General features: G+C 37.5%; 1 protein-coding gene across 7 annotated transcripts in view; it reads right to left on the bottom strand.

Moving 5' to 3' along the window:
- LOC146004333 (bromodomain adjacent to zinc finger domain protein 2B-like) overlaps positions 1-25,336 on the bottom strand; it is a 164,181-nt gene that overhangs the window by 46,557 nt on the left and 92,288 nt on the right. For 5 of the 7 annotated variants that reach the window (XM_083143110.1, XM_083143112.1, XM_083143111.1 and 2 more), the window contains 10 exons: positions 23,600-24,071; positions 22,577-22,755; positions 19,328-19,530; positions 17,594-17,764; positions 16,369-16,450; positions 13,572-13,616; positions 10,702-10,764; positions 5,568-5,766; positions 3,011-3,130; positions 1,530-1,787 (listed from right to left, as the gene is read on the bottom strand). In XM_083143110.1, the coding sequence (XP_082999236.1) occupies positions 1,530-1,787; positions 3,011-3,130; positions 5,568-5,766; positions 10,702-10,764; positions 13,572-13,616; positions 16,369-16,450; positions 17,594-17,764; positions 19,328-19,530; positions 22,577-22,755; positions 23,600-24,071 (1,792 nt within the window). The remainder of the gene's footprint in view (positions 1-1,529; positions 1,788-3,010; positions 3,131-5,567; positions 5,767-10,701; positions 10,765-13,571; positions 13,617-16,368; positions 16,451-17,593; positions 17,765-19,327; positions 19,531-22,576; positions 22,756-23,599; positions 24,072-25,336) is intronic. The other 2 variants (XM_083143115.1, XM_083143116.1) reach the window with 1 other exon arrangement.

The raw sequence follows: 25,336 nt of genomic DNA, 5'->3' as shown, positions 1-25,336 counted from the left end.
GTTAAGTACAAGGACTGTTCCGATAGTTCTAAGAATCGGATAGAAAGAAACACAATATCAGAGTGATTGAGGTTTTATTTTTCAACATAATCTCTTCGAATGTTAATTCATTTCTGCCAACGGCCTTCCAATGCCTTGACACCAGCAGAATATGTGGATTCGTCCAGGCCTGCAAAATAGCCTGTCACAACTGCCTTTGCCTTCTTTGGTAGCAGTATAATCTGCATGCTTCCACTGCTTGGACTGCTCTTTTGTCTCAGGCACGTAGTGATGAACCCAAGTTTCGTCCATAGTGACGTAACGCCGCAGAAACTCTTGAGGATTCCTCTGGAAAAGCGACAAATATTCAGTGGAAGTCACTGCGAGAATGAGTTTTTGCTCCGGTGTGAGCAGGTGCGGCACCCATCTTGCCGAAAGTTTCCTCATGCCAAACTCTGAAGTGAGAATGTGGTGTACTCGGTCCACTGAGATGCCCACTTCATGAGCTATCTCCCGCACTTTCAATCTTCAGTCAGCCAGCACCATATCATGGACTTTATCGATTGTTTCTGGTGTGATGGCGGTTGGTGGACATCCACTGCGGGGGTAATTTTCAACGCTGTCCTGTCCAAGCTTGAACAGTGTTGTCCACTTGCTAACAGTGGCAAATGATGGGGCAGAGTCTCCCAACACTGTGTCCAATTTGGCTTTGATGGCTGTCGCATTTAATCCCTTCTTCACTAGAAACTTGATGATAACAGGAACATCCTCTTGTTCCATGTTGTCACGTCACTTGCACTTTTGCTCCTTCACATGCCTATGGAAACCAGACTATTGGAAGAGTGGCGATGAAATTTTCCTTGCACGTTCAGAAAAGATGTGACCTTCTAATGCACATGCTTTTGTTCCGATTGCAACAATATCTCTGACCGATTCTTAGAACTTTCCGAACAACCCTCGTAAAATGTATTTTGATGTGATGTGAAGGTAAAAAAAAAGGTAAAGTGCACCCCTGCGCATAGCACCATGCCATGAACGCGTATAGGGGGTGTGGGGTTAATGCCCCAAAGTTTCTTGATCCGGTCGTGAGTGGGGATGATGTGATCAGCATCATGCCACTGACTGCCTTTACCCCCCAGGGTTTCGCCCAGGTACCCATGTTATTCGACGCTGGGTGGGCGCCGGGGCCGCTTCCAATGTTAGGAAAGTTCCCGGATTTGAACTGGCTGGGGATCGAACCTGGGACCTTTAGCATGGTAGTCAGATGCGTTACCAACTGAGCCACTGTGGCCACTGATGTGATGTGAGATGTTTCAAATAGTAGCTGTGTTATGTAATACACGATTCCTAAAACCAGTTAATTGGCAAGTGTAAATTTTCTATCAAAATGTAAAGGATCTCATTCTGCACATGCCATGTAGATTAAAGCATCGGTGTAACTAAGAGCTACCATTAGCTATTCAATCAACTTGTGTGGTTTATTCTATACAATATTAATGTTTGTTTCTCTAACTCAATTTTAAAGTACTTTTCAAGAATCCTCAACTCACCTGTTAGAGCCTTAATCTCTCCGGTGGCATTGGCATAGAGATATATCCGCAGGATCTCGGAAAGGTTCGTGTGGGTGATGTCTGCTTGCTTGAGTGATTGTCCCAGGATGGTGGTGTGCCTCGCAGGATTGGGGATGCCGGGGTCTTCGATGGCACATACGAGCAGGTGTGTCATCACGGACAGCAGCTCCTCCTCTGCTTCCTCGTCGTTCAGGAGGGCCATCTGGAGACTGTTCAGGCTGGGCAAACTGTCCATGTCTGCAAGAGGAGGATACAAAAATTACTCTCATAGTTAATGCAGCAAGCGTGAAATCATAAATAAATACAAACAAACACTCAGTGTTATATGTTGCTCTTTTTAACATAATCACATAAATTAATTGTAGTCCACAGTATATTTTATACTATTTTTTTATTTATTGGATATCCAATATATTATCATTTTCATATGACCATAACTTCCTTATCATTGAAGTTTTCATAAATTTGACTTCACCACTGAATTCTTGGTGAAATTCTAGCCCAAAACCATACCCCACATGGCCCAATAACCATTTAAAGAAATGAAGTTGGATCCAAGATGGCGGACGTTGTTGTGACATGCACCAAAAAGTTTCCCCCTAGGCCTAACATATTACTACCATGACCAATTGCTTCAATCTACACTCCCTTTCATTTTATAAGGGGTGGTCAGGGACTTTTGACTCTACCTGTAGATTGTTCATCTATCCACAGGTATTGTAGAAATAATAATAATAATAATACTTCCAGTAATATATTTGTATTTTTAAGTTTGTTATAAGTTCACTAATCCTACAGTTAAAAGTGGGATCTGAACCACTGGATGCCTCCATTGGTATCAAACTCGGGTCCGTTTTATTACAAGACAAGGATGTTATCAATACACCCCTGGGGAGCCTATATACATATTTGTGCTGAATGCAAATTTATTTCAAATTTCTCTTGTGGAAAACAGACAAATATATATGTGCAGACATAATTGAAATAGTGGGCTTTTTTTTATTTTTCAGAGCGAAATCCTGGTAGGCTTCCTTCACCATAATATTTTAACATGTCTCCAACAATTTAATGTAATTCTAAATTTGTAATAATCTTTAAATATCAGAACTTAAAAGGTTGTTATTAGTTCTCCAATTATGAGTTTTGTGTCGATAGATATTGGAAACAATATCAACCATGACAAGAGTTGCTACACGGTCCAATTCGAAAATATGACATGAATATACTCAAATCTTTGAGACGAAAAAATCTGAAAGTGGAGGAAGAGGAACTTTCTCAAAACAGTCTAAAAAAAAAAAAAATTGTAGAGAATTGAAAACACTCACTAGCAGCCAACCAAGGTTGAATGATGGCTCACGATAATTATTGTTAACGTTTACAAAACAATTACTGATTCCAACAAAATTAGGCTGCTAGATACAATTACACTAAAGCAAATTATTAAAAGCTTAGAAACTTACCAAAACCAAGTGTTTCTCCAAAATTGTGCAGGAATTCAAACACCATTAGCGTATCAGCAAAGGCTTTCCCAGAGAGCTTCAGGCCTGGAATCCTATTTAGTGTTGGAAGAGATTGCTGATCTGGAAGGAGCAATGAAATCGTTCATTATCTGTCGCATCAAATACAATGGCATGTTACATCATTCACAAAACTGAACAGCAAATGATTGCTAGGTAGGAAGAGGGAACAAGTGAGGGTCGGAGACGAGTTCCTATGTAATATTTGAAATGTGCTGACTAATGACTAACAAATAATTAATTTATTCTAAAAATTCAAACAATTATTGTGCAAATAATAAATTCCTCTAAGATTCCCTGGGTACCTCAGGCATTAGGGTATCTGACTACCATTCAAGCAGCTCTGGCACCCACCCAGCATCATATAAAGTGGGTACCTGGAGGAAATTCTTGGGGGAAGGGGGGGTAAAGGCCAGGGGCGTGGTGCTGATCACATCAACCTCACCTTCGGCAGTGATCAAGAAAGTGTGGGGCCCTAACTCCACCCCCCCCCCCTATATGCCTTCATGGTGTGGTGCAAAGCACAGGGAACACTTTACTTTATGATGCCAGGGTTCCAATCCCAGCCTGGGGATGTTCTTTGCGAGTGTCCCTTCATCAATTTCATATCATCACTCATACTCATATTCGTGATTAGCCAAAAGTGGCAGAAAAGTGAAGTAAAATAAACCAACATTTTGTTGTAGTAGATTTCTACACGGAAAAAAAAAAGTTCCAAACATGACCACTTTCTTACGGTTTTAATACACAATTTCTACTGTAACTATTGGTAATACTCAGGATATTAAAGTGATGTATATTTTGTCTACAACAAATTTAAAATTTTGTTTGTCTTAATTTTTCTTCGAAACCTACTTTTTACAGCTCTAGTACAAAAATGTTGATTTTTCCAGAAACAAAGTTAATTTCCTGACTTTTTCAGGGATTTTCAGCTTGGTAGACACACTGAATTTACAGGGACCTTGATTATACAGTTCCATCTCCCCATGGCGCAACAGCCATGAGGGCCAGGGCCTACCTACCTACTGACCGAAGGCCTCCAACCAGTTACAAGGTGATGTGTAGTCAGCACAAGAAACTCCCAGTCGTTGTTTATGTTCTCTATGACAGGATTAGATTAAAACCCAGCCAGCCAAAGAACACAATTCATGAAACTCAGACATATCACCTTCAGTTGTGGGAGTTTCAAGGGAGGAGAAAGCGGTGTTGCTACGTGCCAGACTTTTGTCCAGTCATACACAACACCTTTCGCTGTCACCATGCACCCTTCGCTCGCATTCCACGGAGAGGCAGGGAATGAAAGAGCCATTCGCTTGCTACGCGGCAGCAACCATTAGCCTTCACCATGCTTAGCCTTGTTGAGGGTGTCACCACTCTCGAAAACGACTCGAAACGATAAATTTGGCAATGCAGAATACCACAAGAATTTCCCCTCACCACGACAACTGGACAAAACCGATTGGTTCAGCAGTTCATGTGACCCTCCCTGGCTTTCGACATAAAAAGACAAAAATAGAATTTTGAAGTTTGTTCTTTCACCGAACAGGCTTTACTCGTTCGTAGCTCCCCTATTTTCTCATGATGGTTTATGGCCAACGGCCCCATGCACAGGCCGAAATCTCTGGAGAAAAGTTTTATGCTTCTCCCCCAAGGAGACTCGGACCTGTGCACATCCTGTAGCGATAGCCCAAAGCCTTCGAACGCACAGGCACAGTGAGGGACTTCTCTCTTTAGTAGCAATAATAAACTGACTACATAGTGCAGATGAAAAGTGTGCTAAAATGCAAAACCACAGAGCAATCTCTCTAATCATTATTTTCCTGTAGTTTACGGTTATTACAAGCATTAGAAAACAGTTTTTCTTTGTGACGTTTCAGGAGAACACACGCTCCTTTCATCAGACATTTATTTTCATTTTGACTAAAGATACAGTTATAACAATGGTTAGTAATTTTTTAAACAAAAATAATCTGTTATATAATGGATGTTGTCAATGTTACATTGTTGTAATATAGCAACTTAACTGTGAAAAAAGCAGTCTGCTTTATTTTTATTTCAGATATATTTTTTTTTAAATTATGAATCCCAAATATCATCAGGTAATTCAAATTCATCATTGTTTTCACAAAGTCTCTTGATGTTTTCTGTTACATTAAATTTTAAAGATGGTGGCTTACTCCATTTGTGAAAAAGAAAACTCCATACTGGATCTATGTTACCATTTTCATTATTTAATTTATTCCAGTGTTCTTCTGCAATGAACGAAGCTTCCCAGACATTCAACTCTGTGTTTCCCGTTAATCTTTTTAAAACCCTTCTCTTTTTAATCAAATGCTTCTCTTCGATGATATGAGTTGACAAACCTGTTCTTGGGTTTAGATTTATAATGTCCAATAAGAAAAACTGTTTTCTTATGCTTGTAATAACCGTAAACTACAGGAAAATAATTCTATAATGCAAGCAATGCGTACATACAAGAAAAACTATCTCTAATCATTACCTGTCAATTCCATATCCTCTGCTGGTTTCTTCAGTTCTCGGATCAGCTCCATCTCTAGCCTCCGCTTCTCCATCTTCCTTTCTTTTGTGGCAATTTTCTCAGCTTTCACCTCCTGTTTCTTCCTCTCCCTCTCTTCTTGCCTCTTGCGAGCTTCCAATGCTTTCACCAACAGCATGTGCTGCCTCCTTCGCTCTCGTTCCTGTTACAAATAAAACAACCTGAAAACCTTGCACAACTAAACAAGCACCTCTCTATCAACAAGGTCAATCTTCATGCATCATAGCTCCCACTTGAACATTCAGCTATTCATTAATAATTGAAACAAAGATTAAATTATATGCATAACGTCCTTGTTCATAAAAGTAACAATACAACAAGAACTTAGTTTAACAATTACATTCATTACGCATCAAAAAATGAACATTAAATCCAACATTTTTTATGTATAAAATATTACATTACCTTTATCCTGTCTAATCTACTAACCGAACAGAGGCATTCACATTTTTAAAAAAAAAAATAATAAAAAGGACAAGGTTATAATATTACATCACTACAATATACAAGTTCTCAGCAGTGTATCCACTCAAGCATGCATGGAGTGTTGTTGAAGAGGGTTGTCCAAACTATGACTGTTGGGTCACCTCCAACATGCCATGGCCCATCTTGGTACTTAAAAAAATGGATTTTAATGTGTTGTAGATTAACTTTAATATAAGTATATAGTGTAATATGTATGACCTATAATCTATGACTCAAGTACTGATCGGCCCTGTATTTGAAGGTTTGGGCACCCCTGCTGTAGAACGTCTAATCTCGTGTATGCTATGATTGGTTAAAAACAGTGGATATCAGTGACCAGCCATATTCATAGTGAATATGTAACAGCAATATAAATTTAAATACAGTAACACCTCGTTAATCTGGACCCCGATAAGCCAAACTTCACTTAATCTGGACCCCGATAAACCAAACTTCACTTAATCTGGACCCCGATAAGCCAAACTTCACTTAATCTGGACCCCGATAAGCCAAACTTCACTTAAACTGGACCCCGATAAGCCAAACTTCACTTAATCTGGACCCCGATAAGCCAAACTTCACTTAATCTGGACCCCGATAAGCCAAACTTCACTTAATCTGGACCCCCGATAAGCCAAACTTCACTTAATCTGGACAGGCAAAAAAAAAAGCAGAATGCAAGGTTTTAAATGTGGCTAGAAGTCAACAAGAGAACTTCACAAAGAAAACGCAGTCAACCACTGTTTCCTGCAGATTTTGTACTGTACTGTATAGTGTATAGTGTATTTAGGCCTATAATAAACGTGTTTTGTTGCTATAAACGAAGTTTTAATGCACTCTCTACTGTTTTATTAGGTTATTTCAGTTAATCCGAACTTCCGTTAAACCGGTCAACTTATCGCCCCCATTAGTCCGGATTAACGAGGTTTTACGGTAGCAGTGTAGCATATTGGCTTACAGAATTGTGATCACATAGTGCATTTTCATCACAATAACAACCTAACCTATCCAGTAAACCAGAAACCAGCTGCTGCCTCAGAGCTGAAGGTTCTGAGTCAGAAACCCAGTTTGGACATGAGAGTTTCTGATAGGTTCGTGTGACGGACATGAATATGCAGGTTATTATTAGTAGAACTAGACAAACACCAGGCATTGAACAAAACATATTTAATTGAAAACTGGATGTATGTCGAACATTCACAAGCATTGTAGCACGATACAGAAAGCTAGTAACAGAATATATCTGTCTATGGTTTCCTCTCTTCTAGCAATGAAGGCAAAACCTACAAGCCACATGCCTAGTACCTGGGCCATATCAGTTTCTTTCTTTGCCCCTTCAACAATTTCATCCAATCATCATTGATCGTTGCTGTGATTAACCTAGAGAGAAACAAAAACTAATTTATCAGTGAAAAATGCTGCCGTGAACTTGCATATTTCTCCCCCTCCTCTCCATGCAAATACATCCACCCCTGTCCTCCTTTCAACTCTACAATTCCATGCACAAGGTATGATAAAAATTCTGGAAAGAGAGAGACATAAAAAAATATTACAAAAGCAAAATGGGACGAAGGGAAAAGCAACTTAAGCCTTGCATGCAATGACGAGAGAAGGAAATCAGAAAATTCACATCACAATACAAACATGAGCCACACAGACAGATAAGACACAAACCAGTGAATATACTGCAATCAACATATAGTGAAAGAAAATACTCTACAAAGCCTTCTTTCTTTTGGCGTTATAGGATCACAGGGTCACTCCAAGTGTATCAGTATAATATGTGTTTGCAGGCAGAATAATGCAAAGTAACACTTAAATGAACTCTACATTTTGAACAATATGATGGTATTTGAAGGGCAGATGAGAGTACTTTCATCAATGACCCCACCCCCACCTTTCTTATTAAAGTTCGACATCTAATAAAATAGTTGATTTGTTCTTGCAAACTGATTACTGGATAAAGTATTTGCAACTATGTGACGTGGGAATAGAAACATAATGCATAAAATAACTAAATACACAAAATAATGAAAAGATATGTATAACCAACATAACCGTGATTAAGTGAATCCCCACAACTACACTAAACGTTCTTTTATATACGTTGTAATCACAAAAATTTTGCACCCCACTACCATTCTCATGAATAGAAGTTCTTTGCAACTGAGAGCCTATGACTTCAAATCATTTGTAAAATAACAATCTCCAAAACATATTGCAGGTCATGTGTTCAACTAGATGCAAAACATCCATGAATATTTTTTCACTACCAACAAATACACTTATCAGAAGCATGAACATTTTCCCCCCTGGAATATGCACACAGTATTCTTGCATAACTTCACATTCAAGTCAGTAGCTTTGCATTATTTTCTACACGGTATTCCTGAATAAATGAACAGTACCTGGCAACCTTGGGAATTTGATCGCATCACTCAATCTGGAGATACTTTTTGTCAAGCGCATCTGATTGTGGGGCATAATGGAGACAATAATGTATGCCATTTTGATGACTACACATTAATTTTGGGATGTACTGTACATTAGTACAAACTTGCACCACCAGTGGCAACAAGAATCTTTCATGAAGCAATAAAATATTAACTTACAATTGTCTCCTGCTAGGAATGTAATTGACACATCTATACTGAACAGTGTGTGCATCTATAATGATCAATGTGACTATGGGTCTAGCTTTTCACACACACAATTTCCACATGTCACAGAAATGGGGTGCTACAAGTACCAAAAGGTGTTCCACCTAACCTACTCCAGTAAGCATTATGACTGGAAGTAACTTCTGTTACAAAAAGAAGAAATGTCAGAAGGTTAGGCAGTTCAAGTAGGAGCTCCTTCTGTCACGTGATGCACAGAAGAACAGAGCATGTGGATACTGAGTGTGCAAAAAAGTCAGAGCCATGTAATCACAAACTCCAGTTACCATAAGGAAGAGAAAGATTGCTAGGTACTGTTCATTCGAGGAGGGTTGTCATATCCCAACCTTTTCGATTATGACGACATGATTACATGTACTTCTCGAATCTGCAAGGGATGATTGAAATGTTATATCTTCAACTTATACAACTCATCATTGGATGGCAGCACCTGCGCATCTATTCTTTATTTTTACTTTCATCTTAGTGTGTGTGGGCGTGAGAGTGAGTTAGAGAGAGAGAGGGAGAGAGGGAGGGAGAGAGAGAGAGAGAGAGAGAGAGAGAGAGGAAGGGAGGGAGAGAGAGAGGGAGGGAGAGAGAGAGGGAGAGAGGGAGGGAGGGAGAGAGGGGAGAGAGAGAGAGAGAGAGAGAGAGAGAGAGAGAGAGAGAGAGAGAGAGAGAGAGAGAGAGAAAAAGAAGCAGCTACATGAAAAGGGTGTGTATCTCTTGAAACAGAACAGATGGAGTGACAATTTGTTTTAAATGATACAGTTTAAGGCTTGGCAGGACCTTTGGCCAATGCCATTTTCCTCTCCTTTCAATAAACGACTAAGATATTAAAAAAATTGAAAAAATGCATCTGCTTACAAATTCTTCTAGAGCATTCACTTGAATCTTCATGTGTTAATTTGGCTATTGTCTAGATATTGTCAATAGTTTCGTGGCTACGTACAGTCTTCTACAGGGTGTCTAACAAAAATAACAAATCTAAAATTCTTGACTTTTTCTTAAGATTTATATACTTAGGTATAGTTGGAAATTAAGAAAACAGATATTTTTACTGAATGAAAAACTCCTACCACAAGAACAATTAAGATGAAACTGAAGCTGTACTTTAACAAGATATTTTGACTTGCTTTAAATATTAATGCTTCAGACTTCACCCTGGATGGGGAATGGCCACATTACTTTATTTAATACTTTTACAAAACTTCATGCATACAAGAATGTAATTCTTAAAGATCAAAATGAAAAAAATCTTAACCACAACTCAATACAATATTAGATTTCGAAATATTAAATTCTATCAAATCCCAGTACAGGTATGTAACAATGTAAATTCACTATATACTGTAAAAATAGCAAAAATTCTTGACCACAAGCATGATTTGTAGACTTTTTCCTGACTTTCTTGACCTACCTTGTTGACTTCTTGACTCGTAGACACCCTGTTTTAAACTACCGATAATATCTAGATAACAACGAAAGCAAACTACATGAAAATTCACGTGGATGTTCCAGAAGGAATTCTAAGCATTTGTAAATTTTCAAATCTTGAAATATCATAGTCATTTATTGAAAGGAGAGCTAAATTCTAAGATGACTGCCCTGGTCATTGGGTCAGACACATGCCTCCAATTCAAGGCTAGTCACTTCTGCTTCTCACACAAAATGCCAAATGTCAGGGAGATAGTGTGGTGCATCCACTGATGAGTTACGAAATTGGAGGCATTACTTATCGATCATCCCTCGTACAAGAATGACTAAAGAAAAGTTATAATTCTAGACTATACTTAAGGATTTGTCTCATTCCTCAACACTACATTCCAACATAATCTTCACAATATACACTGTACTACATTCCATTAAAAAGAAAAGAAAACACTTGGAGTGACTCATTGTCAGGCTAAGAGGGAAAATTAATGGTGGAAAAAATTAAGGCACTCCACACATACCAGCTCCACTGTATACAGCATCTCCCTTTGTTTATTGAGCTCTTGCATATATAGTTGCACAGCATGTGGAGAGGAAAAGAAAAATGGTGTTCACATCAGCTGTCCAAAATGAGCATGGTAAGTGTGACCCCCCCAAAAAACATACGTACTCACACAAACACCCACAAGTGCTAGGCTGCCAGTTTTCATCGCAAGGAGAGTGCCAAACGTGTTGCTGTGAAGTCTACTTTAAGAAATTACCACAAGTTAAATACCCCCTTTAAAAGAAATCCCCCTGCCTGGTTGCAAGACGATTGTACGTTTCCCTCTCAATAAATGCACACAAAGTCCACAGCTAACAGAAACTTCAAACAAAGAAAATTATCGTATTATCACATTTCCTTCCTCCTTAAAAAAAAGGTGACATTGTTGGTGAAATAGGAAAGACAAGCAAGAAGTGTGATGAAAATGAGAGACAAAAATTGCACATGTCCTGAGTTTTTTTACTGAAAAATGAAGGGGAAAGGCTCGAAATCACATTAATCCCATTAATCCGCCTCCAAGTCATTAATAGTGTGAATGTTTTTCCAACTAACTTTGATATGCTTAGTTCAAACAGAACAGAATCAGAAAGCTAAAATATACATATCATGAAAATAATTGTATACACTGTATGATTTCATTATATTTAGGGCTGAGCCAATATTAATGCTCATGTTTTGGCATTCGAAAGTCTTGACTGGATTTTATTTACTGATACGGGTCATATTTCAATATTGGAAAGTCTTGGTTGGATTTTATTTACTGATACGGGTCATATTTCAATATTGGAAAGTCTTGGTTGGATTTTATTTACTGATACGGGTCATATTTCAATATTGGAAAGTCTTGGTTGGATTTTATTTACTGATACAGATCATATTTCAATATTGGAAAGTCTTGGTTGGATTTTATTTACTGATACGGGTCATATTTCAATATTGGAAAGTCTTGGTTGGATTTTATTTACTGATATGGGTCATATTTCAATATTATTTACTGATACGGGTCATATTCAAATATTGGAAAGTCTTAGTTGGATTTTATTTACTGATATGGGTCATATTTCAATATCGGAAAGTCTTGGTTGGATTTTATTTATTGATACGGGTCATGTTTCTGTATTGGAAAGTCATGATTGGATTTTATTTACTGATACAGGACAATACTTCCCTGGAATTTTAATCTTTCAAGGGGTTAAAAAAAAGACCATACAACACTTTCGCAGTCTAATTATCCTGGAAGTTATGCAAAATTCAGTTTCAATTTATTTGAAAGCAAAACTCTGGTCAATTTATGAATATAATTGGAGTGGAATAGTTGCCCACTAATATTCTGAACAACTTTTAATTCATAATTGGGAAATGAGAGACGCGGTAGTAAATAAGTACAGAGGAACTAGTATTAACTTTATCCACGAACCTGTTCTTTTTCGTCTTTGTTCTATCGATTTTGGTGGCCACTGCCACCATTCTCGTTGGAACTTGTTGTTGACAACTTGCAATTTTTAAGCAAAAAGGTAAATTTGATGAAAAATATCAACATGTCTTGGCATACTGAAGCAATGACACTCAAACAATTACCTAAAATATGTACCCTTGGGTCTAATGACAGTGGAACTGAATTTGATAGCTGATAACCTCTCTTTGCAAACACACATCTGTTTTTAACACATAAGCATCATTTAACTACGTTAAAATTTTAACTTATATGTGGTAATGGTTCCTTTCTGTACACGAGGGTGTGTTACTTGTCAGTAACATTTAATTTTGCCTATCATACATCCACCCTGCAGAAAACAGGTCCTATCCATCAGATTTCCATATATGATGTGATGTTTCCTAAACACGATTCAGACTTTTATTCCACGAAAAATTTTCACAAAATTTAAAAGAATTTTCACTATTTCATGAACAAAGCCTTAACGAAAATGCAAAGAAAGTAACAGTCTGGAACTGACAATACCTATCAACTTGGACACACACAAACTTCTTGTTATTCTAAACATGAAATTCATCTTGCAACCAGGCAGTCATGTGAAGTCACAACATATGACTTGAAAATTATTGCATTCACATTGAAAAGATGACACAAAAGAATCTACATTACCAAGCAGCTTCTCAAGAACTATTGAGACAAAAATCTGCTACAAATCTAGTCAAAATCTTTAACTTACTGGTCTGGAAACTTACAAATCACAACTGAGAAGTGGCTACAAGCGAATGTCAAGAATACGAAGATCTGTTTACGGTGCAAAGTTGAAAACATGAAAATGCAGCAAAAAAAACATCAAAGCAAAAAAAAAAATGGAGGAAGAAGCAAATAAAAAATACTGCACTCGTAAATTTTGTGGGGAGTATAAAAACAAAAAATGAAAACTAGCACCTGTTGTCAAAAAGCCTCAAAACAAAAAAATAGTATAAACAACACAAACTTCCACTCCCAGTACAATTGACCCACCCCAGTAAAGGAGCACCACAAGACCAAGTAGATAAAAAATAATTATTTTTACATATTTAGAATAATGTTAAATAAATTATAATAAGTGAAACCTCTTGTGGGCCCCAGAAAATAAATCACATGTACCCAATCAAGTAACAGACAAAAAAAAATGAACACATGCATGACTGGAAACAAGTGTTAGTGATAGAATAATGAAATTATTTAATTTTGTTTTATTATACATAAATTACAATGCTTCCAAGCAAAGAAAATATTCACATTAATGTTACTTGTCCATTAGATGTACAGAAAGATACACTGATCGACTCATTATATTAATCGTAACAGACTAATTTTTAAAGAACATTTAATGAACTGCAATTAAGAGAAACAGCCACCAAGATACTTACTTGCTCCTTAAGCATTACAGCCTGCTGCCGTTTCAACTCTCGCTCCTAAAACACAAGTAAAAAAACAATCAAATTACTTCGTACTAATTCCATGTCATAGATATTGATAACAGTGTGCTCAAAAAAGAAGCTGAAACAGACATTGAGAACTACAGACCTATCTCCCTAACATCTGCTTTTTCAAAGATATTGGAAAAAATTATATTATAAAGTTTTGTAACAAATATAACATAATAAACAGAAACCAGCATGGATTCCAGAAAGAGAAATCAATAAACACAGCTCTAGCACAGTTAATCGATTATGTAACCGAAACATTAGAGAAACACGGAGCTGCAAACACTATATATCTAGATCTTTCCAAGGCATTCGATAGGGTAAAACATGACCTGCTTATGGTCAAACTAAGCAATATGGGAATAAGAGGGATAGCTTATGAACTTATACAATCTTTTCTACAGGACAGAATGCAAATTACTCAAATAAGCTACAACGTGCATGGTATAGTCACTAACTTTAAATCACAAAGTAGGAAAGTGTTAATGGGGGTACCCCAAGGATCAATCCTGGGGCCCCTGCTCTTTATTTTGTACATAAACAATGTACCAGAATACCCAAACACAAAAATTGTCACCTATGCAGATGACACAACTGTTCTTGCCAGAGGTATCGACCCTAGGAAGCTTGAAATAAACACTTTTATCACCATAAACCAACTGGCACAATACTTAACTTCACATGGATTAATAATAAACAACAATAAAACAAAATTTATGATATTCAATACAATCCGAAACATGGATTTTGAGTCACAAACACTATGCATAGACAATGTGCTCATAGAAACTGTATCTTCAGTAAAGTTTTAGGGAATAACACTAGATCAAAAATTAACGTGGGAAGAACAAATTAACAACATCTGCAGTAAACTATCATCTAATCTATACCTGCTAAAACAAATGGCTGAATATAATTTAACAGAAATTAACAAATGCATATATTATGGAATAATTTACCCCTATGTTGAATATGGCATAATAGCTTGGGGTGGGTCATTATATAATAATACTGTCAGAATACTGAGACTTCAAAAGAGAGCACTTAGAATAATGTACAAACTAGGCTGTAGGGAATCTTGCAAAGAGTTATTCAGGGAAAAACAAATAATGACAATATACTCCCTATACATCTATAAGGCTATAACGTTTGTTCTAAATACTGGAAGCATGACTAAAAATAACCAATTACACAACCACAATACAAGGCGGAAAGATAATTATTACCAGAACCAACACAGACTCAATATCTCAAAACAATCACCAATGAATGCCGGAAAAATATTCTACAACCAGCTGCCTCATGACATAAAACTGATATCTCCAAAAGATAAACAAATACAAACAATAAAAAAATATTTGACAGATAGAGCTCTCTACAGTATCCGAGAATTCATGGAACAAGACAGTACAAGGCCAATGTACTAAAAAATATGTATTTTAATTGTATTCTTATTTCAATCATGCAACAATGATAATGTGTTTTTTTTATTTTTATTGTACTGTAATGAAGTGTATTTTTTCATTTTTACTTTGGTGTAGTGATGTAATGTACTACACAATGTTTCTTCTTTTTTTTTGTTATGATGTACTTAACTAATTATTATTTCATTATGTATCTTGACGTTTTCCATGCCCTTTTAAACAAGGGTCAACGGAAGAAAAATAAAATTCAAAATTCAAAAATTCAAATTCAAACTTCCTACACTGACCTGAATGAAATCTTTCCATCTTGGTAAGGACAGATACATGCATATTTCAAGAAATATGAAATCACACACTGCAAAGTTGCTTTTTTTTCAGGTTTTTGAAGGTGTGAGGTACATTTTCCTACAATCTTTTGTCACGAAATTATGCGAAAGGAACTGCTAAATACGAAATAAACTCAAACACGAAATTTACAGTTTATTTACTGAAGAGACACTGTATGGCTATCCTACCATTCTCTGCTACAAAAGGAAACCTAATCGGTTTTGTCTTAAGGACAAAAGGATTATGACAGAATGGCAGAACTGTTGACGTAGGTCATAAAATGTTTACACACATATTTGATTGACTGATTTATTTGGTGTTTTAAGTCCACCTTGTGCACAGTAAGGCTAATTGGGACTGGACCTACAGTTTAAAGCAGGATCCGAACCACTATGTGGCTCCACCGGGTAACAAACCTGGGTCCCCTTGATTACAAGGCAACAACGATCATCAGGGAGGCCTTGGGTTAATAAAATTTAGGGATGGACCATTATGAAATTTTGTCTGATACTGATAAAGTAACAATATAAAATTTACCGATACCAACAACCAATATTCTACAGATCCGATATAAAATTAGAAATGGTCCTTGAAGAAGCTGAAAGTTCATTGACCTCCTTAATAAATGTTTGTTTCAAGGTGACTGCAGTGTAAAAGAAATTGCATATTTAGACAATTATTTTTTTAGAAAGTAGGGCATGGAGAATATCCATTAAAATAACAACAAAATGGCAGAATTTTGCACTAAATTATCAGATATTTATTGATATATCGTTTCAGTAAAATAATCGGTAATTTTACCAATATGCCTATATCGGCTGATATCGATAGAGTACCGATTAATCAGTCCCATCCCTAATAAAATTATTGGCAAATGTAAGAATACCAGATGATAAGAACAGATATAGTATAGACATTTCACCTTCTGTGGACATGATTAGATTTTTACACACTAGAGTAAATCCGGAATCTTATCAAAAGTATCATACCTCCATCATTTGTTGAGCACGAAGCTCTCTCTCTCTTCTCATGGCTTCTTGGCGTTCCAGCTTTTCCTGCTCCTTCATCATTCTGAAACACACGAGAACACAAAATGTTAATACTCAGATTTCCACAGGACGACTGCTTACATTTTGCAACCATTACAAGCATTTTGGAACCACAATAGCACAGAGATGTTGAGCCACAGCACTAGATCAAGCAATTATGTGTCAAAGGAAGAGAATTACAAAACCAACACACAATACAATAAAATTCTCCAGAATGACATTATCATATTATTGCGCTTTGTACCTGTTAATATGTGACAGGTACAAGTATATACAGCATGTCGAGTTGAAAGTTAATTCAACATATATTACTAGATGCAATGCAGGAATAAATCTGAGAGAGTAGGAATTTGAGAACTATGTAAAAAGACACATTGAAAAATCAAGAAATGCATTGATGGCTTATATGGTTTATTAGTTTTGTAATACTACTGGATAGCATATCATGGCCTTTTTTACTTGCAAATAAATAAAATGGCCTAGTGATATAAAGTTCTCTAATACACTACCCTCAGAAATGAGCCACATTTGGATGGAGTTAACTGGATGAATCAAAGAGTGCTTACATAGGTGCCCAGAGGGGGACTTGCCCCTTTTGGGGTATCACCACGAAAAACTTTATATAATTCAAATGGTAAACACAAAGACAACAAAATAAGAGGTCTCTGCGCATCATGAAAAAATACAAAATGACAATGAACTGTCCATCAACAAAGATATAGATGTTTACAGAGGAAGCAAGTCAAATTCAGTTTCCATTTAAATGGTGGAGTCAAGTCTGAACTTAACAACACCGGCACGGCATTTTCAATTCAAATTCAGTTTTATGAGTTGTAAAAAAAATAAACCAATAAAAGATAAAAATGTTTTTTGTATGATTGAAGTGTAAGATATGAGATCTTACTCGGCCTCCCAGTGCTCAAAGTGGAAATTCCTTGCTTGGGGGTGGGGGTGCTTTGCCCACTTTGAGGAAAGGTGGTGCTTGTATTAATCAACATGGAGAAAATGCAGTGGGTGGGGGATACTTATGCAAATTATCCTAGTGGGTGATGCCTTCAGAGAACTTTCTTAACTGGGGGATGGTAACCACCACATACCCACATACCTTGATTTCCTTTTACTACGGTTTCACTTTTTCCCTTGACAACAGGAAGAGAAATCTCACCTCATCTGTTCTTTCTGCCTCTGTGCTTCTTCCTTGGCCAGGCGCTTGGCCTCCTTGGCAGCCAGGAGAGCCTTCTCACGCTCGATCTGCTGCTGTATCTTGTGTTCGTGAGCGATACGAGCCAACTCCTGAGCCTCCAGCTGCCGTCGGAGCAACTCCTCTTCTGAGAGCCTGGAAACATTGGGAAAGGAAATAACTCAACTGCTAAGGAAAATCTGCACACTAGATACAAACTTTCCACTAAAAGGTATAATTTCCCCTACATCCACATGGACTCGCCCAGTGCAAGGTTGGTTATTCTATAAACTACAGGAGAAATGAAGTCCTACTTGTTCTTAGTATCACTGAAGTAGGATAGTTGTTAACAGTGCAGCATGGAGCAAATTTTTACCCTCCATGGCATTACTTGGTAGTTTCACACCACTGCTCTGTCTTGCAACAAAAACATCATATTCAGTTTTGGGGAATAAAAGACGTGGTTCATAATAATAGAAGTAAGCGAGTTACTTTGTAACCCGTAGTGAAGCAACGAGTTCCCAAGTGGTTGGTAACAGAGGCTACCAAAATTAATAGAACCTCTACAAGTAAGTTTCGAGAGGAAAATTAGCAACTCGCTTACGTCCAATTAAAAACATCATAATTCATATTCTAAGAATTTTTGCAACCTTCACACAAATCTATTACAGTACTATTACAATATTACAAAATTGTAAAAAAATTGCCAAATAAAAACAGTTTGGATGGGAAAAATTGCCTCATATGTGATCTTACATTAGGTTGGTTAGTTGATTTCGTGTTTTAAGTCCACTTTATGCACAGCAAGGCTAATTGGGACTGGACTTACAGTTTAAAGTGGGATCCGAACCACTATGTGCCTCCACCGGGTGTCAAACCCGGGACCCCATGATTACAAGGTGATGACGCTACCACTGCGCCATCGGGGAGACTGCCTTACATTATGTACAGAGTAGTGCAATTAAGAGTTAAGTAGAGTATGATAAATTTCCATACAAAGACATGAAAAGACTTTGGTGGCGAGTATGTGGGATCATGAACTTACTGAACAAACAATTATTGAAATATGATTAAATAAGGCTCCAATGATAAAAAGAACCACCTCTCCTTAAAAATTTAAAAAATAAAAACTCTAGTCGGTCATTTCACTAAGTAACACTGAAGTTAAAGAAAGAATGATCAAGCTCAGCTAACACATATGTCATGCTTGAACAATTATGTCACATTTCTTTTTCATACATAGAGATAATGTAAGGGTACACAGACTTCTAAGACACACTGTAGTTTGAATATTCCCGTATGGACTGAAATCAGTACACTGTTCTTACTGTCATCAAAATATCAGATAAAAGTTTAGCTCCAATGTAAACTTATCACACAGGCTTGCTAAAAGAGTTTCCTTTAGGATTCTGATTAAAAATTAATGCACCGTTACAATAATACAAACGTGTCTTGAGTTATTTCAACCAGTTGCTTCCATGAAACAGACAACAGGGTATTTACATCAATCATATGAGCACCTGCTATTAAAGTAGCATAACTGTGGCACATAGGTGCAAAGAGAAACCTACTATGCTATTTGCACTCACAGCATAAAAATGGTTAAAATTCACTTGCTTATATAAATGAACAACAATTCTGTGTTATTTACAAAAAATATCCTCTCTCCTAAAAAAACTGTCATTAAGAAAATTAATTTCAAATAGAAAAATATGTTACCTAGACTGTTTGCTAGATCGTGGTTTCCAACCTTTAGACAACCTTAACTCGTCTATTCTCTTCACAACCTCCTCCTCCGTGAGTCGAATATAATCCTCTCCAGCAGCCCCACTCGTAGGCTGCAGGAAGTCTCCGATCATGGCCTTCGAGCTGAAGCTGAAGTTCTCGCGTGATATGTCGGAGATGTTATGCTTTTCCAAATACTGAAAAGAAAAGCAAGGATGAGATTCGGTTTGGAGGTTCTCAAAACATAAAAGCAATTTAAAATCATGAGACAATATTTTTTTAAATTTGAGGAAGTTATTATTAAAAAAAAAGAACTTGGTGGGATAATGTCACTATCCATTCGTAGTTGAACCAAGGTTAGAAAAACCAGCAGCATATAACAAAGTCACTCATCCCCTATTGCACAACCGTTGCTGTTGTTTACGCTTAAACCTCGAGGCTGACTCTACCCAGTGAAGGCCACAAAGCCAGAATGCTTCCAGTGGGAAGTTTAAAATTATGTAAGGTTATAAATAAAAATTTATATCTTGGTATCTACATATCCTAGATGAAAAGATTCTCTTGGGCTATCGACCAGGTGAGTTGTGGAAAAGATTCCAAGCTTTCGAGAGCTAACGTCACTCTCATCTTCAGGGTAGAAGTTAGGTTAGAAAGTCACTTCTACCCTGAAGATGAGAGTGACGTTAGCTCTCGAAAGCTTGGAATCTTTTCCACAACTCACCTGGTCGATAGGCCGAGAGAATCTTGTCATCATTCGTACTACAAGTTTTTCACTCCAAGATGTTTTTTTTCTCAGTACAGATTAGGCTACAAGCCTATGGTCAAAAAATCATTTATCAAGTATAGCTCTTTTCAGTTGTTACGGCGTGCGCTCTAGAAGCTAGCAGGGGAAGTGGAGAGCGGGGAAACGACCTATCCAGCGCAACGAGACAGACCGGTTAGAGAGAGAGACTGCAGCGTTGCCAGAGTAGCGGGAAAGAGGAGTTGAAATCGAAAGAACCATGAAATACAGACATCCTATTGTTCGCGTATGGCCTGAGAATGCATATTATCCCCATCTTGTGGTCAGTAGAATACCGATAAGTGTATGATATCAAGTGTATACGTTGTAGGAATTCTTTCCAACTGTACCGAATGGTAGCTAGCATTGTCCATTACAATCACTGCGTCTTTGATGTTCCTTTCGTCAAGCGTATCTAAAAACTGCAAAAACCACTGAAAACTAATTTACATTCCTGTAGAAAACCAATGTGACAAACAATAATGCGCCCACCTTTACCCACGGGCACTTTTAAACCCCCTGTGCCCTCTTTATTTTGCCAGATTTTCGTTGGAGCGTAATTCTGATGTATGCACGTTTCATCTAAATGAAATACCTATATAGGGCAAAGGTTCCTTATTTTTTAGAAGATGCATTTTTCGCAAAAACGTTACTCTGGCTGTAACTATATCGGCTCTCTCCATCAGAAATCGTCTACCGTCATTGCTCTTTTTGTACTTGAACCCCATATACTTCAGTATCCTCCACAACGACGAAACTCCCCACTGAAAGCTTATTTGTGTATGCAAATCAACGAAAACTTGTTCAGTGTTGGATATTCACCCTTTACATAATACCCGAGGATAATTCTTCTTATTATATCTTTATCGCAACCGTCGATAGCCTTTGTGATACTGTTCCTTTTGATTCGTTTGCGTGCTGATTCAAATGACGTGGAACCCGACGCCTCAAGACTGTCTTTGCCTTCCCTAACAATACGCTGCACAGTTCGCGTCACTCCACAAGCTTCCGACACTCTCTGTTGCACTTTGTGTACACTTACCAAGGGACCACTGTTTTCTGCTTCCTTTTGAAAATATCCATGAACCCTACTGATTATTTTCCTGCCTTGGCTACAAACTACCTCTTTCCTGTTCGCCATCGTACGATACTTACTGCGTTAATAAGCACAAAGCTCCCTATGGAACAACGAGAGTACAAGTAAACGTCACATCACATGCCACATACACGTTTATCGAAGAAACAATGCAGTTAGGCAATACACGACGCGACAATTACTCCCACGTATGTTATTCCTACATTCCGCTCATAACAAACAGGAATCAACACTGGGGCAAAACACCATCAGGAACGTGGTGAATTGGCAACACAGCAACGTGAAGAACGAAGTTAGCGCTGCAGCTTCCTCCCGCAACTGCGTAACTCTCGGCTCCACCGCTAGGTGGTCTGTTCTCTGGTTGGTCAGCGACATGTTCCCCGCTCCCCACTTCCCCTGCCAGCTTCTAGAGCGCACGACGTAAGAACTGAAAAGAGCTATAGTAGATGAAGAATATGAAAGTAAAAAAAAATATGTACGAATTTTAATTTTTGTTGAACCTCAGCGCAGAAGTTTTAGAAGTTGGTTTTTAAATAAGTAACAACATGTGCTAATGGTTAATTAACACTTTATTAGTGTCCAATGCAACCGACCACAACGTGATGTACACGACATTTCTTTTCAAGAGTATTCTACACAGACTATTCACTACAGAGAAAATACAAACTAATAAGCCAATTTGATCATGATAGGAAAGTGTGTTTTTGTTTTTGTACAGCGTTTAACAATTTTTAACAAAATTTGAACCTTGTCCAGCTCCCACATAGGTAACACCAGGATGTGAAGATTTTAAACAGTTGCTGCCGATACTTCTGGAGAAAGAAAATTTCTAATGTACAAGCCATGCTTATTTTTGGAGGGGAAATCCCCCCAATTATATTCAGTATCAACTTTACTAATCACTAATACGATGCCTCAAGGCTCATACTGAAAACATGTATCCCTGAGCATTGCAGTCACAGTATGTTCCAAAAGTTGAAAAAAACAAATGTGACTATGTCACGCATTAGCGACCTTACGTAAATGTGACACATATGTAATGTCTCAGTACGTAAATGTGACACATATGTAATGTCTCAGAGTTCAAGGGTAAAGTTTGACAATGAAGTACAAAACAAATACAATTCACACTTATGGCAAGGAACAATCCTTCACCGGTCCAAGGGTGAACATAGCATCCTTCAACCAAGTTATAAACATGACAAGTGTTTGCTGACACCTCTGAACTCTCTTTAAATCTGAAATACAGTGATAAAATCTAAGAAAAATGCTCTTATGGAATAAATATGGACGACTATACAAGTATACTGCAATGTGAAATACATCAGCTTAAATAACTTATGTTACAATGTCATTTGAGACTTACCCTTACAACATCAGGGTATTGTTTGAAACGCCTTCCGCATGGCGAGTAGTAGCCGACTTCTCCTCGGATCACACCAGTTCTGCTCAACCCTCGAATAACAGTCTCTCGCCTCCAACCATGTTCCAGGGGAATGCGCAGTTCTCGTTCATCAATCATGATTTTACGTCTTTTCACTTGACCTGAAAAAGCATAATAACCATTGTAAAATTATAGCACATATTTGCTTTTAGGCAGCGTGATTGGTATTAAGAAGAGAAATGTACAGTTTTCAGTAGACTACTGAAGAACAAAATGGCAAGTGTGTTGCAAAATAATTAGAATTGCACTAACATAACTAAAATAACAACTTCGAAAAGGCTACACTGAAATAAAATGTTGACATATCGAATCTACTAGTCATATTTCGCATAACGCACAATGTTTTTTTCAAAAGATTTTGTCATAAAAATATACAACATTCTATAACCTTAATACTTTGCAGATTAATTGTGTAGTGATAATTATAAAACTAATATTATTAATAACAAACATTTCTGTAGAGGCTAAAATTCATAAATTGGTAAATGATTTCATGCACTAAACATCTTTCTCAAAACATATTATTGGAATGATGTTATATTTGATGTGTAGTACATTGAAATTTCAAACAATTAAAGAGGTTTACCCTCTACACAAACATTCTGATTAGGGATAGACAAATATGAAATTTTCACTGTCACCAATAAAGTACCCTAGTAATCTTTACTGATACCAGTAACTGATCTGATGTAAAATTGTAAATATTCCTTGAAAAACATGAATGGTTCATATATTCCTTAATTATACTGTATGTAATCAGGCGACTTCAATGGCTTTTGCTTTGGGAAAGAAGCCAAGTATTTAGAAATCTACTGTACAAAACTATAGCACATTAAATTTATCTAGGTGGTTCTTCAAGTTTAGCATAACCACTTTTTACGTATAGGGACCAACATACAGGCACAGCAACTGACTCTCTCTGTTCTCATGCTTTTCCCGACTCACCTGAACCATCGTCTTCGGCTTCCCTCTTCTTGGACTTGTCGCTGGATGAAACTTCGTTAAAGGGCTCCTCGCTGGACATTTCAGAATCGCTCAGGCCTTCGGAGTTACTGTCGCTGCTTATATCGGGTATGCTGCTGTCGTCACTGAAGTGAAGACTGCTGCCTTCCACGGCCCGGATCTTCAACTTCCCGTCCTCCGTCGTTGAGCTCACGAGGTGTTTCTTTGGCTTCAGGTTGTTATCGTCAGTCTTTATGTCGTTGCTGTAACTGCCTTCGCTGCCTGGCGAAGACCTCTCCCCCGACCTCTTCTCACTCTGCTGCATCAGCACATTTGATTTCAGGAGAGACACCTGGTGATTCAGAGTGGAAACTGTAGGCTTCAGTCCCAGTGCTCGACTTTGGGCAAGGAGGGATGCGACCGTGTTCTTCTTTGGTTTTGAGATGCCTCTTCCAAGATTCCGGGGGCGACCGTCCTGTTCAGAGACAATACACACATTTACTCAAGATCTTTCTCTGTCTGTAGCATACATTTACACAAAATGTTATACAGAGTGTCTACCAAAATAACAAATCCAGAATTCTTGAATTTTCCATGGCCTCTTTCTTTACCTTTATTTATTAGACTTCTTCTTAGGTAACTAGCAATTACGAAAATAAATATTTTCTTTTTATTTAACGAAAAACCCCTACCAAAAGGCCAGATTAAAACTGAAGCTGTACTTTAACAAGAGAATTAGACTTGCTTTATGTATTAATGCATGTAATAATTAATGTTCTCTTCCATGTAGTTCATCCTGGACTGCATTTGGCAGACTAGCGAGGCTCTGGTGCCAGGCTCATGTTGTTGTATCTATATGTTTGTATACATACATATATGTTCCCTTCATACATCACATCTTACCACCATTCATCCTGATCTTCACGAGTAGCCAAAAGGCAGAGAAAAGTGAAGTAAAATAAACTAAATCAATCAAACAATCAACCATTGTGATAGAAAAAATTCTTGACCACAAGTATAATTTCTTGAAGTTTTGACATACGTGTTGATTTCCTTACTTTTCCTTGACTTTCATGATTGGTAGAAACCCTGTTACAATACAGATATGTTTATCCAAACCCGCCCTAACACTCCCACTCACACCCCACTACAATTCCATTAAAAGGAATAATTTGCAATCATTTTGGGGTCAAAAGTACCTTAAAAGTCCCTTGGGAGTTCCTGCTAAATCTCTGGCTGGTAACTGCAGCGACAGGAAACTCTGCGTTGCCTTTTACCCTCAACGTTAACCCTTTTTAACCTTCCCATGTTTTAAACTTTCACTATTCTTGTCTTAACTCCTGAAGTAGCCACCATCATGTGGTGAACGCTAGAGTAACTAAAAAAAGTAAGTACGTGCCAAAACTGTACTTCAGTTACTTAGTGAAATTATGACATGTGGTGTACGTTATGCCTTATGAAAACAATTATGGTTTGCATCTGACTAATTCTTGTGTGTCAGGTGTTAAATTTGAATCACTGGCAAAAAGAGGTGAGAACACTGAGACAAGAGGTGTGCTCTCCTAAAACATAGTGTTAGAAAAGATAAAGGCCAAATTAGGCAAAGAATAGTGTACAATTACATTGCATGCAAATAATTAATGTCCTACCATTCAAACAAGAAATTGTAGCAGCCTAAAAAGGACATAAAAGTTGAAACCATAATTAAAAAGCATGCTGCACTATTCTAAGGGCACGTAA

Source organism: Lepisma saccharinum, chromosome 21, assembly GCF_977018435.1.
Source record: "Lepisma saccharinum chromosome 21, izLepSacc3.1, whole genome shotgun sequence".
In the NCBI taxonomy this organism is placed as follows: domain Eukaryota; kingdom Metazoa; phylum Arthropoda; class Insecta; order Zygentoma; family Lepismatidae; genus Lepisma; species Lepisma saccharinum.
This window is presented reverse-complemented; position numbering and strand designations above follow the sequence as displayed.